Source organism: Pelmatolapia mariae, linkage group LG7 (assembly GCF_036321145.2).
Source record: "Pelmatolapia mariae isolate MD_Pm_ZW linkage group LG7, Pm_UMD_F_2, whole genome shotgun sequence".
Classification (NCBI taxonomy): domain Eukaryota; kingdom Metazoa; phylum Chordata; class Actinopteri; order Cichliformes; family Cichlidae; genus Pelmatolapia; species Pelmatolapia mariae.
The window spans coordinates 48,458,482-48,473,366 of record NC_086233.1 but is presented as its reverse complement, the minus strand read 5'-3'; the positions used below and the strand labels follow the sequence as shown (position 1 = coordinate 48,473,366).

Here is a 14,885-nt window from a genome sequence, read left to right as displayed (position 1 = left end):
TCATTACTCCATGACAAATCAAGGAGATAAAAGATCTGCAGTTCATTCCAAGTGCTGAACTTGTATTTGGTTACTCTTCACTGGAAATCTCAATATGAGTTCCAAAGAGATATTGATGCAAGTGAAAAAACAACAGCAACAACAATCATTACACTAAAACCCAAATACATCCATCAGAGAGATGGCAAAACCTTCAGGAGTGGCCAGATCAATGAACTGATACCTTCTTAAAAAGAAATACACTGGCGAGTTCAGCAAAACCAAAAGACCTGAAAGACCACAAAATAAAGTGGATGATCACAGAATTCTTTCCTTTGATAACTTTGATGAAAGGTAGTCTTTTCATTTGAAAAGCTCACATACGTATGTGAGATACTTAATATCTATCCGAAAACGTTAAATGTTTGGACTGACAGATTTTGCATTTTCTTTTCCTTTTTTGGTATCAACTAATGAGGCAGACTAATTATGTGATTGGTTTGGTAAGGGCATCCCAGAGAGGAATGATAAGTTATCAATTAAGGAATAGCTTCCCACTTACATTAATATAGAGCAAACTGAACCAGACAATGTTTGTTGTCTTTAGATATAAACCTTGAATTTGGAAAAATTTGCAAAGTCCCAGAGTATCTAATGATATAAGACTCTAAGCCTGTTCACATGGGATTTCACAATTTCTGCTATGTAGCTAGTCCATCTAGCTAATATTAGATAGATGTGATGTCATCTGCTAAAAAAGTAAGAAGCACATTAGCCTAATAGCTATATTGTGAGCTATCTGGAGGTGAAATAATGACTTTTGGTGTTGCACTGATCAAAAGTCTTGAGCCTTCCCTCCACCTCTGCATAGGAGGTGAAAGTTTTAGTAGCGTTTGCATGCATATGTGCACGTCATACTTTCAGTCTGTAAACACGATAGTGCCAAAGGTTTTGAATGAATTATGATAAAACTTTGTAGGGGTGTAGATGATGTCATGTTCACAATCCATTAAAATGTAGCTCACATCCACCAAGGTCTTCAAGGTCAGCTTGAGAATTAATTTATCAAAAATCATCGTGTCATGTCACATTTTACCTCTGACCTCTCCCTCAAGATCAGTAGATTATTCCGAAGGTCAAATTGATATAGAGCTACTGCAGTTGTTGGTTAGATATATGGGGCGGCATGGTGGTTAGCACTGTTGCCTCGCAGCAAGCCTGAGTTCATTTCCACCATCAGGCCGGGGCCTTTCTGTGTGGAGTTTGCTTATTCTCCACGTGTTTACGTGGGTTCTCTCCGGGTACTGCATCCACACGTACACACCTGCTAAGTAGTGTTGACGGTGAGTATTACACCAACCCATCTTGACAATGCTGTACAAGCATACAGCGAATGAGTGTACCGCTGATCTTTATCCACTAAGCGACACTATTTAGCTACTGACTTAAAATATACACCTTATAGTAAACACAAATGATAGAAAAAACACTGGTGCAAGCTTCTCCCACGAATGTGCATATTATTCTACTGCTTGCTCATTCTGTTTACATGTTTATGTGGGCAGAGGAACAAGCAGAAGCTAAAAGACACACCACTCTTTCTGATAATCCTCGTCCCAAAAGGATAGATAGATAGATAGATAGATAGATAGATAGATAGATAGATAGATAGATAGATAGATAGATAGATAGATAGATAGATAGATTGATTGATTGATTTGATTCAGCATTCCGTCTTTTATTGCTCTCATATTTTATTGGATCTCTACTCTCTAATAACACAATTACTACGTGTTGGCTACCTGTGATCCCAAATGATGGAAGGGCAGTAAGGAGCGAGCATAAAGTATTAGAAATATGCATCTTATATGCATTTATAAATATATTCAGGCTATGGGAGGCACTGAACGTCAAACGCACGAGCTCCTGATTGGCTGGCTGGTCGTGACCTTACCAAACAGGGAAGTGACGTAAGAGCAACTACACAGCGACAGTTTCTGTTTTTGCTGAGGGAGCCCGTTACGGCATGCAGTCGGCTGGGGAGTACACCGCAACCTCCGCACGGTCCGCCACGCTCTGAACTAAGCTATGGCGCCCTGGTCTTTGCCGCTCTCGTCTCTTCTGAAACACACGGACTGTCTGCAGAGGGCCAATATTTTCTGTAATGTCGTACAGGGGTTACACCACCACTACCACCCGGTAAGGTCTCGGTTATGGAAACGGAATTTCAGAGCGGTGTCCCAGGGAGTTGGTCAGCTACTCTCCCACGAGCCCAGAGCCGGAAAGTGCGCAGCATCTGTTTGTAGCAGCTCCTTAGATGGTCAGAACACGACAGAGAGGCTGTGGTCTGTTTACGATGAGACCAAAAGACAAACTGGAGGTAAGGTCACTGTTCACAGTGAGGCGGCTCCTCATTAATAATTACAGCCCTGCCCTAAATACAAAGCTGCTGTTTCTTTATAACTCTGTTATGGCTTGTGTTTCCTGCTGACTAATGTACTACATCTCGCCATTCCTCTATATTAATAGCTTCTCAGACAGCAGACTCTAAATGTGGAAATTAGGTTGTACCTGTCTCTGTAACTTGATTTATTTGTGTCTCACTGATGCTAACAAATCCCCAATGTCTACATTTCGGAACCTTAAAACCTGCATGTTTTTATTTATTGCATTACTGATTATTGATCTTTTTTAAAGGTCAGAATTTGTTGGGAAGTTGACATTGAAGGGTTAAATCAACACTGTGCTGATGTTTGACTGAGGTGTTCTTTTACACACCTTTTGTCCACTCCTGAATGAGAGTAACCTTGGGAGTTGGTGTGATTAGCACTGTTGCCTCACAGCAAGAAGCTTCCTGGTTTGAGCCCTGTTCCCTCTGAGTGGAGTTTGCATGGTCTCCCTATCAATGTGTGGGTTTCCTCCACATGTTTTAGCTTCCTTCCACATTCCAAAGACATTCATGTCAGGTGAGTTGGTGACTCTAAACTGGCCATGGATGTGAGATAGATAAAATATTTTAGGTGCATAGAATCAAGAGCTGTATGAATGCACCCCCCCCCCCCTCTTTTTCTAATGTATTAGTTTTTACATATTTGTCACACTTACATATTTCAGATCCTCAAAAACTTATATTCACACTTTGATGGTTAGTATCTTGACCAGACTGGAGCCAGGGCTCAAACCACCAATCTTCCGATTACTATAAATTATTTTAATAATGCTATAAATAAAATAGACGTGACAGTCAATATAGGCAAAATACTTATTAATTATAGATGAAATATATACAATAATGCAATAATTTATAATAAATATTTTTTAAAAGCACAGATGTTAATTGCTGTACATGTGTCTGTGCAAAGTTTTGCTGAGATTGGCCCACTTGTTAAGAAAAAGGTAGGATATATACAGATACATTCTTCATCTGTATTATTGTATATATTTCTGAATTCAAATAAGCTGAAGAAAGCTCTTGTGTTTTTATTTTTCTTCTCAGATCTGATCTCTGTTATAACTGCCAACTCTGTCGACCCAGACACTATTTTTGCCAACAATGAGATGAGCCTGCGAGACATAGAGATCTACGGGTTCGACTATGACTACACTCTGGCATTCTACTCCAGCCATCTCCACACTCTCATCTTCAACATAGCACGGGACATCCTCGTCACTAACCACCGGGTGTGTGTTGTGAATGATTCTACAACCTGACACTACTGATTAAGTCACCCCTCTGCTCAACCACAACCGGTTGCCCACACATGGCCACCCATCCCTGACCCCGGTTCTGTCAGGCTTCTTCCTTTGAAAAGGGAGTTTTTCCTTCCCACTGTCACCAAATGCTTGCTCGTACGGGTCATCTGATTGTTTGAGTTTAGGGTCTTTACCAAACAATCCAAAGCGTCTTGAGGCAGTGGTTGTTGTGCATTGGCTAAAAACAAAACAAGTTAATTTAGGTAACAGATTCTTAAAGGTTGTCAGTGGGCTAAGGTTTAAACGAAGCTACAGCCCTGTTTAAGCTCCATCTGCAAAAGTACATTTACCTTTGTGGGTGATTTATGTTGCTCATTGGTTTTAAGTAAACCTAATGCTTTTCTTGTCACTAAATGTAAACCTTTGTTTTTTTAAAGTATCCAGAGGGTCTGCGAAAGTACGAATACATTCCAAATTTTGCTGTAAGAGGACTTCACTATGACGTCCAAAAGGTGAGAGTGGAGCTTCCATTGTTTTAAACTGTTTAGACAATCTAAGATCAATGTGAGGACCATCGGTATGATGATTATATTTAATCATTTTTAGGCATTACTGATGAAGATAGATGCTTTTCACTATATCCAGTTGGGAACTGTATACAGGTATGTGTGCACTTTGTTAATTCCATGCCTGAGTAGTGACCATTTATATGACGATACAAATGACATGCTTTTTAGGAATTTACATTGTTTAATGTTTTTGATTCAGAGGTCTTCATCCAGTTCCTGACGAAGAAGTAATTGCCATGTATGAAGGCTGCCATGTTCCTCTGGAGATCATGAGTGACTTCTATGGCAAGGTGATCAGCACTTCCACACTGTCATGTCTCCACACAGATACTGAAACAAACATAATAATTATGATAATGACTTCCCTGCAGAGTTCACATGGCCATACGATGAAACAGTTCATGGACATATTCTCCCTGCCTGAGATGACCCTTCTGTCGTGTGTCAACGACTTCTTCATGAGGCACAACATCGACTATGAGCCAGTCCATCTCTACAAAGATGTAAAGGTCAGCTGTCTTGTTATCGCTGTACCTTGTTTTAATGCAATGATTTAACAGCACTCTCTTTTTCCTGATTGGATCTCCCAAAAGGCCAGTGTGTGTGTGATTAGAATAAATCCAGCCACATGTTCATGACTGTAACTGTATTTACATGTTTCCAGGCAGCGCTGTGGTACTCCAGCCATTCGGTTCCATCTTATTTTTAGATCTGAAAAGCAATGTCTAATTTTAGTCGAGCACGCTCGCTTGCAGCCATGTGCGTCTGTTCTCTAGTGGCTCCACGACTTCACAGGGAGACCGGCGAAAAATCAGATCTGTGTTCTCCCTTTGAGGCCAACTGTCATGGTGGGCCTCTCAGTTCTGTGTCACACTGTAGGGTATTTGTCAGATCGCTGTCTTTAAAAAGTCCTCACACTGACTCTCTGTTCCGCTAATGCTTCTCATGTTTTCTCAAGGACACCCCCCTCCTCCATTTTTTAATTACTTTCAAGCCCATTTTATTATTTTTTACTTCTTTTGTGCATCAAACAGTCTTTGTATATATTAAACATCCTAAGTTTTCCCTGAGGGGATCAGGATTTCAGGGGAAAGTTTACTCGCACACTCATTGATTCAAACACTTTCTCAGTGTGTCACCAAAGAAACTAAACTCTGGGGCCTTCTTTCTTCATATTCATTTGTATTCACAGATGCACTTGCTTTGTGCTTCTAAGTCAACTGTTTATATTCACAGCAAAGTTGCTATTGGACCTGAATGTTAACCTAGCGTCGCTGAAGTTATAACTTGTGGCTAAGGGCTGTTTACTTTTCTTCACAGGAAGCTATTAGGGATGTTCATGTCAAGGGCATAATGTACCGAGCTGTGGAGGCGGATATTGGTAATTTTACTTTGATTTATATTACTTAGTTTGAACTAATGAAAGAAACGATATGGCCACAATTGAATAGTTGCCAAGAAATAAAAACATAATTTAGGCTTAATGAAGCTGTGATTTACAATTAAAAGCATAGGGTTTCTTTTCCCCCTCTCTCTTTTCAGAGAAGTACATTTGCTATGGTGAGCAAAGCCACGCTGTGCTGAAGAAGCTGTCAGCGCAAGGAAAAAAGATGTTCCTCATTACCAATAGCCCTTTTGACTTTGTGTAAGTGAGAGCAAACAGAGTGCAAGTGTTTGTTGACGTGATTAATTAAAAACGTCGTGTATTGGTGTACTAATGTTTAATTGGTGCCGCTTTATAATGCCCCAAGTTTTATGGATGGGCAAACACACATCAGCAGGCTGGTGTTTGTAATTCATTGTAAATCATTCACTGTGAAGCTTTTTGAAGTGTCTTTTTTTTCCAGAAATATAACAAGCTTGTGCGTATCCAACCTCGAAAGGTTGAAAAATCACTGAAATTATGTCTTTGATATAATATTTTGTTACACTGAGTTATCAGGATGGGCCTGATATGTGCTACAATGTGCAAGATCTCATGTTTTTATTAATGTCGTAATTGGAAGAATGGGCTTCATAACTGTGTTAGTAAATGTGTAAATGTTAAAATGAGATATTGAGATATTGATATTTTAATTAACAGGCAATCTAAGTTGTGCCCAGCTGGGTTTGGATTTGACTGTCCTCCATTGTTATGAATTAACAGGTGGACCAATTTGCAAGTTTAACTGAGTTTCCGCTAGCCTCGTGCTGCTTTGACATGCTAATCCAGGTGTAAAGCTATGCCCTAAGCTTAGTGTTATTGCACCCTCATAATGAGCTCTAAGGCGTTGCTGACAAAGTAAAAAGCGGAATCTTTGTTTGCTGCAGGGATCGAGGAATGAACTACATCGTAGGAAAAGACTGGAGGGACTTGTTTGATGTTGTCATTGTTCAAGCTGATAAACCTAGTTTCTTTAATGACAGGAGGAAGTAAGTAATATGCTTCTCATACTATCTTCATGTTATGTTTTGGGGCACTTAAATAACACATGCCAGTGTGGCTACATTGTGTTGATCATTGTATAAAAATGTGCATCGTTTTACTAAATATCCAATTTGCCGTTTTGTTTTAGACCTTTCAGGCGAGTAACAGACAAAGGTGTGCTGCTGTGGGACAGAATTCACAGGCTGGAAAAAGGGCAGATCTATAAACAGGTACTGTGCCCATTTAACAATTCTAATAAATCCCACTGGATACACTGCATGATGAAACAAATGATTAATTTTTCTTTTTGTATGACTTTGGTATTCAGGGAAACCTTTATGAATTCCTCAGGCTGACCGGCTGGAGAGGATCCAAAGTACTCTACTTTGGAGATCACATCTACAGTGACTTGGCAGTAAGTTGCATATTTATAACAAAGCATTAAAACTACACCAAGGCCTGTTGTGTTAAAAATTATTATACTATGAATACAAACAAAGAGTGGAACCCCGCTTTGACCATGCAGCGCTTTGATAATGCTCCATTTAGTGTGTTTTCCCAGAACTCAAAGGTCTCAGGCTGGATTATTCTTTAAAACAATCTATATCTTACCTGTTCTGGAAGAAGACAACAGGGTGTGAAATATACAACTAAATGCACTGAAGCCTAGTTACTTAGACGCTGCATTGGGTTTGGCTGATAAATTAAAGGAAGACTTTTTAATAAGAGCACAGCATCAGGCCAGTTAAACTTCTGGGTATTGATCTGGTCAGTTAAGTAGCAGAGGGGGTTGTTAATAGGTTTTAGTTGCTTTCATGTTAATTAAATTAACAACAGGTGCACTAGTGGAGCAACAATGAATCTACCCCCAAAACAGGAATGGTATTACAGGTGGAGGCCACAGAGATTTTTTCCCTCCTCATATTTTCTGGCTGTTTTTCAGTAGTTTTGCAGTAGTCCCACTCCTCCTCCTCCTCCAAGTCCTCCAGTCATACATGCAATTTCCATAAGGTTTACTGTGTCTCCCAGCACAGTCTCAGGAGCATGGAGGAGATTCCAGGAGACAGGCAGTTACTCTAAGAGGGCCAGACAGGGCTGTAGATCTGTTTTTGCACAAAAGAGCAGATACAGAGGAACAGGATGAGAATGCCAGAGCTGCAAAATGACCTCCAGCAGGCCATTGGTGTGAATCTGACCAGACAAGTAGAAACAGACTTCATGAGAGTGGCTTGAGGGCCCAATTGGCATTTGCCATAGAATACCAGAATGGCACCCTGTGCTTTTCACAGATGAGAGCAGATTCACCCTGAGCACCTGACAGACATAAAAGGGTCTGGTTTGGGCTTTATAATTGTGGAGAACGTTATGCTGCCTCTAATATTGTTCGGCATGACTGGTTTGGTGGTGGGTCAGTGAGGTCTGGGGAGGTATATCCATGGAGGCAGGGACAGACCTCTACAGGCTAGCTGACGGCACCATGATCCCCATTAGCTATCAGGATGAAATCCCTGGACCCATTGTGAGAACCTACTCTGATGCAGTGGGTCCTGGGTTCCTCCTGGTACATGACAATGCCTCATGTGTGAGAGTATGCAGGCATTTCCTGGAGGATTACATAATTGATACCACTGACTGACCTCAATGTTCGGCTGATCTGAATCCAGCAGAACACCTCTGGGACATTATGTTTTAGTCCATCCAACGCAGCCAGATTGAACGTTAACTGTCCAGGAGTTCAGTAATGCCCTTGTTCAGATCTGGGAGATTCCCCAACCGTTGTCTCATTAGAAGTATGGCCTGACGTTGTCAGGCATGCATGTAACCATGTGGGCACCATACAAACTACTGAGTGTAGATTGATCATTTTGATTTTCATCAAATGATCCGGCTTCCTTTCATTCCTAACACATTACACAGTAGGTATCAGTATAGATATCCAGTAGGATTTTTTTCCCCCGTTGACATTTGATGTTTTTTTAAAGTGATCACTTAAGTTTGTATGACACACCTGCTGTAATGATAGATAGATAGATAGATAGATAGAACTTTATTAATCCCTCGGGTAGGTTCCTTCGGGAAATTCATTCATGAGTAGCACAGCACATCACCACTTGTTATCTTTTTATGCCTGTAACTCAGGAACTGGCAACAGCTTGGACAAAGCAGGTTACATATATGTATAAGCTTGATTAGCAGTAAAAGCTGATGATGAGAGGTAGATTTTATATCGTTGGCATGATGCCTTGCAGGTGGCAGGCAGCCAGGAGTCAATTACGTCGTCTTGCTTGTTTAGAGAGATAGAAGCTGGCATTTTGTAGTTTACACTAGTCACAGCTTACACTCAGGCTGTCTGGCTGTGGAATGAGCTCATTGCTGCAAGTGGGCACAGAGTAGAAACATTTCTGAGTTTCCTCATTTTAATTACTCAAGTCCAAAACACGTTCCCGCTTTGGATGTGTTGCAGATGGCATTTTCAGAGGTCTGTGTCATGTTCCTCTTAACTAGCAGATGAAATTGTTATAGTTTAGTTCTGGTTATCTGTCTCTACTTAGACTTACTACCATAAGTACTGAAACACTGTGTGTTCTGTGTTTATTATTGTTTAATGATTTATTTCCTCCATACCATGTACTAAAGATTCACGGCTCAAGCCCAAGACTGAAGGAGTATATTTCTAAATTATTGGCCTATCATGATCATCAAGATGGATCTACTGATCTTTTATTCAACAGGATCTAACACTGAAACATGGCTGGAGGACGGGTGCCATCATTCCTGAGCTGAGGAAGGAGATTAAGATCATGAATACACCAGAGTACGTCCACATGGTGACCTGGTTACAGTCACTGACTGGACTTATTGAACAGATGCAGGTCAGAAACCTAGTATATCATCCCTCCTCTTAGTCTTTTATTTGTATTATTATTGTTATTGTACTTTATAAACTTTCATTTCATTCTTAAAGTTTTTTTGGTTCACATTTATGCACTGCTCTCTAACAGGTGCACAGGGATCCAACGTCTCGAGCTGTGGTCGAGGAGTGGATCAAAGAAAGAGAAGCCATGAAGTAATAACAAAATGTTTTATTTATCTAAAACCATTTTGGATAATTTTTAGAGATATTGTGGAATCGATCTAACCATATCTCGATGGTTGTGTTTTCATATATTACAGGCCTCAGACCAAGGACATCTTCAATGCTCAGTTTGGAAGTCTCTTTCGAACATACCACAACCCCACTTACTTCTCACGCCGACTCTCGCGCTTCGCTGACATCTACATGGCCTCCATCAGCTGCCTGCTCAACTACGACTTCCAGCACACCTTTTTCCCTCGCCGTACTCCTCTGCAGCACGAAGCCCCCTACTGGCCTGAGCACGGTTCTGCCGGCTTAGGTGTCTCCTCTCCAGCTCCACAGGACCAAAGCAGAGTGTGATTAGCAACAGAAAACCACCGTAAAAAGCAAAACACAGAGGCTGAATGATCTCCATCATTCATTCATTTATTTAATTTTATTTTCTTCAGTTTTGAGTTACTGTATTTTAGAGAGGCACGCCACATTTTGAAGTGAGCTCCAATGGTGACAGTTGATGTAAACTGTTTATGAAATTTGTGCTTTAAATTAGTAATTTATGTCCTTGTAAAACATCAAGTCTTAAGATGAGTAGTTTGTGTTTGACAGAATTGTTTAATTAAACAAATAGATGATTTTATGCAGTATAAACAACAGGGGGCAGTCACGCACCATGTTTTTTTTTTTTCTCCTATTTCGAGCTGTGAATTGCACACAAATCATCTATGCCTTTTTTGTCCTTTGCATCTGTGGGTGTAATGGATATTTACAGTTACATTACAGACTGCGTTGCCTTAATCCCTTTGTTTACGTTACTGCAGTATTTTTTTGGCAACACCCTGATATAACTTATTGCAATTAGCTTTTTCAGAAAAACATTTGCCAGCCACAATCTCCGTTGATGTCGTTATTTGCTGCACATTGTCAAGCAAACTGCACTTTGATGTTCTGAGACGTTTAATAGTTTTAGGAATTCTCACACAGCACAGCCTGTATGTCTCATTTTAGCACATGAGAAATGTTCAATTTTCTCAGGAGAAAAAAAAATAGAACATCATCGCTATATTTAGCATGAATGTTGCTTTTTGATGTGTGAAGGAAGCTGCGTTTTGGGTTTGTTAGGTTTGACACTTTTGTAGGAGATGAGTGAAATGTTTTGTGCTGCAACCGTGGCTATATTTTATATATATATATATATGCTGGAGTTTTTAAATATAATATTAAAAAAGGAATATCAAAGGGAAAATTACAGTGGCCACAACCATGACCTCATAGTCTGTGTCTGTAGTTTAAATGATGTGTTTATGAAGTGTTTACTTATGGTTTATTTCATTATTTATTAAACTGGAAATGGCCTGATCCTAACCCAGTGATTATGTCATCATTTAAAAGGGCATGATCTGATCTGCCGACTTAATTAGCAGATATGTGTTTACTGAATGAGTAATCCATTCATTCTTTGCTTATGTTATTGGTATTATTACCTATACAAACAACAAAAGGTTTCATAGTTGAAATTTAATTTTCAGGACTAATTGCACCGGTGTTAATAACCACTCAAGTTTCTAATTACAGTTATAGCAGAGGGTTTATTGGGATTAATCCCCCACCCAAATCGTGTTACTGACTAATTTACTGTATTGCATCTGGGGCTTTAACTGTCAGGCAGGTGCAGGCTCTGGGATCTTAGAAAGAAAAAAATAAGCCTAGTTCTTTGACAGGGATCAAAAATGATCAAACCAATGACATTGGCTCCTGAGCTGAGGAGAGAGTATCTGGGGGTTCAGTCCCTGACCTCATAGATGCTTCATTAAGGCTGGATAGTTAGGGCACCATGGACACCAACAGCACACCTCTGAGCTCCAGCTCTCCATTCCCTTCCATCCAAACTGAGGTGGTGACCGTACCACCAACAATCTTCCCTCGTGTGGGCTACAGCATCCTTTCTTTCCTCATGTTCATCAACACAGTGCTATCAGTGTTTAACAACAGTCTGGTCATAGCCGTGATGCTGAGGAATTCGGCTCTCCTACAGCCAATGAATGTTTTGATCCTCAGCCTCGCCGTGTCTGACCTCATGATAGGCCTTTGTGGCTCCCTGGTGGTCACCATCACAAACTACCAAGGCTCCTATTTTATTGGACACACAGCCTGCGTGTTCCAGGGATTTTCAGTCAATTACTTTGGTAAGTTTAGTTGTTATATGCTGTGTTTGTGTGTGTGTGTGTGTGTGTGTGTGTGTGTGTGTGTGTGTGTGTGTGTGTGTGTGTGTGTGTGTGTACGGGTTCGTACTATCCTGGTGGGGACCAAAATCTGACTTTTACTATCCTGGTGGGGACTTTCTGCACCGTGGGGACCAAAATCCAGGTCCCCTCGGGGTTGAAAGCAATTTTCACACTCAAAATGCGGTTTTACTGTCAGGGTTACAATTAGGTTATGGTTAGGTTTAGGGTAAGGGTTAGGGTTAGGCATTCATTTTTAATGGTTAGGGTTAGGGTAAGGGGCTAGGGAAAGCATTATGTCAATGGGATGTCCCCACGAGGATAGCAAACCAGACATGTGTGTGTGTGTGTGTGTGTGTGTGTGTGTGTGTGTGTGTGTGTGTGTGTGTGTTTGTTTCTGGAGTTCAGACTTTCTGTCTGTGTTACTGTCTTTGGTCCATAAAATTACAATATACTCTACCATTCTTATGCAAATGACACTCAGTTGTATCTATCATTTTACTCTGATGATCTAAGTTCTGTTCTCAAACTAATGAGCTGCATTGATTGCCGTATGCCTTGAAACGTTTTACAACTGAACAGGGACAAGAAAGAAATACTTATAGTTTCATATTTATTATCCCTGTCTCTGAAACACGTCAGGAAGCTTGGCATTATTTTGGACAGTCATCTCAGTTTTGATAATTACTCATTTAACCAGAACTGCTTTCTATCACTCAAAAATATATTAAAAGTTGGAAAATCCTTATCTCAAACTGACTTTGAGAAATTGGTTTATACTGTCATATCAAGGACGTTCGAATATTATAATGTTGTGTTTTCAGGACACTCCAAATCATCTGTAGAATTACTTCAACTCATTAAAAATGCAGCAACCAGAATTCTTAAAGGTATGAAGGACAATGATACCCCACTATTGAAGGCACTGCATTGGCTCCCAGTACAGTTTGGAATTACCTTTTAAATTTTTTTAATAGGTCACAAACCTTTCAATGGTTTGAACATCCCCAGTACATCTCTGACTTGCTCACTGTTTATGACCGAGTCAGACCTCTCAGGTGATCAGGTGTAGATCTTGACGTTCCTAGAGTCAGATCCAAGTATGCTGATGGTGCTTCTTTTAGATACTGTTGTCCTGCTCTTTGGAACAAACTGCCTGCTGACCTGAGATCAGTTACATCTGTGGCAACATTCAAAAATAGACTCAAAACCTTTTTTGTTCAAACAGACCTACACACAGAGGTTTATATGTATGTTTCTTCTGTTAAGCACATTGAGTTTACACATAATAAAATGTAGTGTATGAATACAGTTGTCATTGTCATTCTGTCACAGTGAGACATACTAATTAAAATTACTAATGCTTTCGATTTCTAGAAAATTAAGTTTTAATAATACAGTGCCAAATCACAACAACAGTTGCCCAGGGAGCTTCATATTGTAAGGTAAAGACCCTACAATAATCAAAAGATTAGAATCGAAAGAAAATTATCCGTATGAACAAGCATTTGGCAACAGTGGAAAGGAAAAACTCAATTTTAACAGGAAAAAACCTCCAGAAGAACCAGGCTCAGGGAGGAGCCTGAAAGCTGAAGGCTCTGCTTCACATTCTACTTTTAAATATCCTGGGAACCAAGAAACATTAGAAAATCTTACATTTTTGGAGCATCTTTTTTTTCAAGAAATTACTTTTGTTTCTTCCCTTAATTTGGCTGTGGTAGTTTATATAGTATATGTGTTTTATGAATGTATATAGAGTTTAGTCACGTGTCAGATTTATCAGATATCTTCTTCATGACACCCGAGCATACTCAAAAATCATTGGAGTTGATAACTCTATAAAAGAAAAGAAATCCAAGTATGCCTTGAACTGTCTAAATGTCAGTTATGTTGGGGTTTTTTTTTGTTGTTGTTGTCTTGTCTAGGTTTGGTGTCTCTCTGCACTCTTACTCTTCTTGCCTATGAGCGATACAATGTGGTATGCAAGCCAAAAGCTGGTTTAAAGCTGAGCATGCAGAGAAGCATCTTTGGCTTGCTGTTTGTCTGGATCTTCTGCTTGTTTTGGGCTGTGGCGCCATTATTTGGCTGGAGCTCCTACGGACCTGAGGGGGTCCAGACATCCTGCTCACTGGCTTGGGAAGAGAGATCATGGAGCAACTACAGCTATCTCATTTTCTACACACTCCTCTGCTTCATTATTCCAGTTGCAATCATCATCTGCTGCTACTTTAAACTGCTGACATCCATGAATAAGGTGGGTGTGTAATAGCTTTTGCTTATTCATTACGCCATTTAAGCAACATTTAAAATTCATGCATCTATCTATGTTTGCTTGCAGTCTACCGCATGCATAGTAAAACAAGTAATTAGCTTTTAATGTGGCCCAACTTTGCTCTCTTCTAGCTGAACAGGAGTGTGGAGCTACAAGGTGGGCGTTCCAGCCAGAAAGAGAATGATCATGCCATCAGTATGGTGTTGGCCATGATAGTAGCATTTTTTGCCTGCTGGCTGCCCTACACAGCATTGTCATTGGTGGTAGTTATAGATCCAGAGCTGCACATTCCTCCTCTAGTTGCCACCATGCCAATGTACTTTGCCAAGACGAGTCCAGTCTACAACCCCATCATCTACTTCCTTTCCAACAAACAGGTAAAAGCACACAGGTGCTGTAGAACTGAGATAAAAATCTTGATTGTGAACAAAGATTGAAGAAACACTGTTTGTGGAATTATTGCTCATATATTTCCTGACAGTTCTTGTACTTGGTTGTTTTTTTTCCCTATCAGTTCCGTGATTGTGCTCTGGAGGTGCTGTCTTGCGGCCGTTACATTCCTCATGGGTCCACCAGTGTCAGCATCCGCATGCACTCTGTGAACAAGGGGAGCTGGCTTTCCTCCTTTGGCAGAAGCGTCAACACACACAGCAAGGTGTTGCCTCTGTGA

At 40.3% G+C, this 14,885-nt stretch overlaps 2 protein-coding genes across 2 annotated transcripts; both read left to right on the top strand.

Moving 5' to 3' along the window:
- The first annotated feature begins 1,962 nt into the window (after window positions 1-1,962).
- On the top strand, window positions 1,963-11,086 carry nt5dc3 (5'-nucleotidase domain containing 3). Its single transcript, XM_063481034.1, has 14 exons — window positions 1,963-2,359; window positions 3,476-3,660; window positions 4,110-4,184; window positions 4,279-4,334; window positions 4,441-4,531; window positions 4,613-4,750; window positions 5,562-5,622; window positions 5,784-5,886; window positions 6,552-6,653; window positions 6,797-6,878; window positions 6,977-7,063; window positions 9,381-9,521; window positions 9,651-9,715; window positions 9,823-11,086. Exons 1-14 carry the CDS (start codon window positions 2,068-2,070, stop codon window positions 10,082-10,084), a joined length of 1,740 nt encoding a protein of 579 aa, XP_063337104.1. The 5' UTR covers window positions 1,963-2,067; the 3' UTR covers window positions 10,085-11,086.
- Window positions 11,087-11,555: 469 nt separating this feature from the next.
- LOC134631253 (parapinopsin-like) lies at window positions 11,556-14,885 on the top strand. Its single transcript, XM_063479411.1, has 4 exons — window positions 11,556-11,907; window positions 13,869-14,197; window positions 14,347-14,592; window positions 14,730-14,885. The coding sequence occupies exons 1-4, from the start codon at window positions 11,556-11,558 to the stop codon at window positions 14,883-14,885; spliced, it is 1,083 nt and encodes a 360-aa protein (XP_063335481.1).

Excerpts from the sequence above, each read along its gene's own strand:
- LOC134631253 (XM_063479411.1), top strand. The coding sequence starts at position 11,556 with ATGGACACCAACAGCACACCTCTGAGCTCCAGCTCTCCATTCCCTTCC. Across the intron at positions 14,198-14,346 it reads TGCTGACATCCATGAATAAG|CTGAACAGGAGTGTGGAGCT; the intron begins GTGGGTGTGTAA and ends GCTCTCTTCTAG. Across the intron at positions 14,593-14,729 it reads ACTTCCTTTCCAACAAACAG|TTCCGTGATTGTGCTCTGGA; the intron begins GTAAAAGCACAC and ends TTTCCCTATCAG.
- nt5dc3 (XM_063481034.1), top strand. The coding sequence starts at position 2,068 with ATGGCGCCCTGGTCTTTGCCGCTCTCGTCTCTTCTGAAACACACGGAC. Across the intron at positions 5,623-5,783 it reads AGCTGTGGAGGCGGATATTG|AGAAGTACATTTGCTATGGT; the intron begins GTAATTTTACTT and ends CTCTCTTTTCAG. Across the intron at positions 9,716-9,822 it reads AAAGAAAGAGAAGCCATGAA|GCCTCAGACCAAGGACATCT; the intron begins GTAATAACAAAA and ends CATATATTACAG.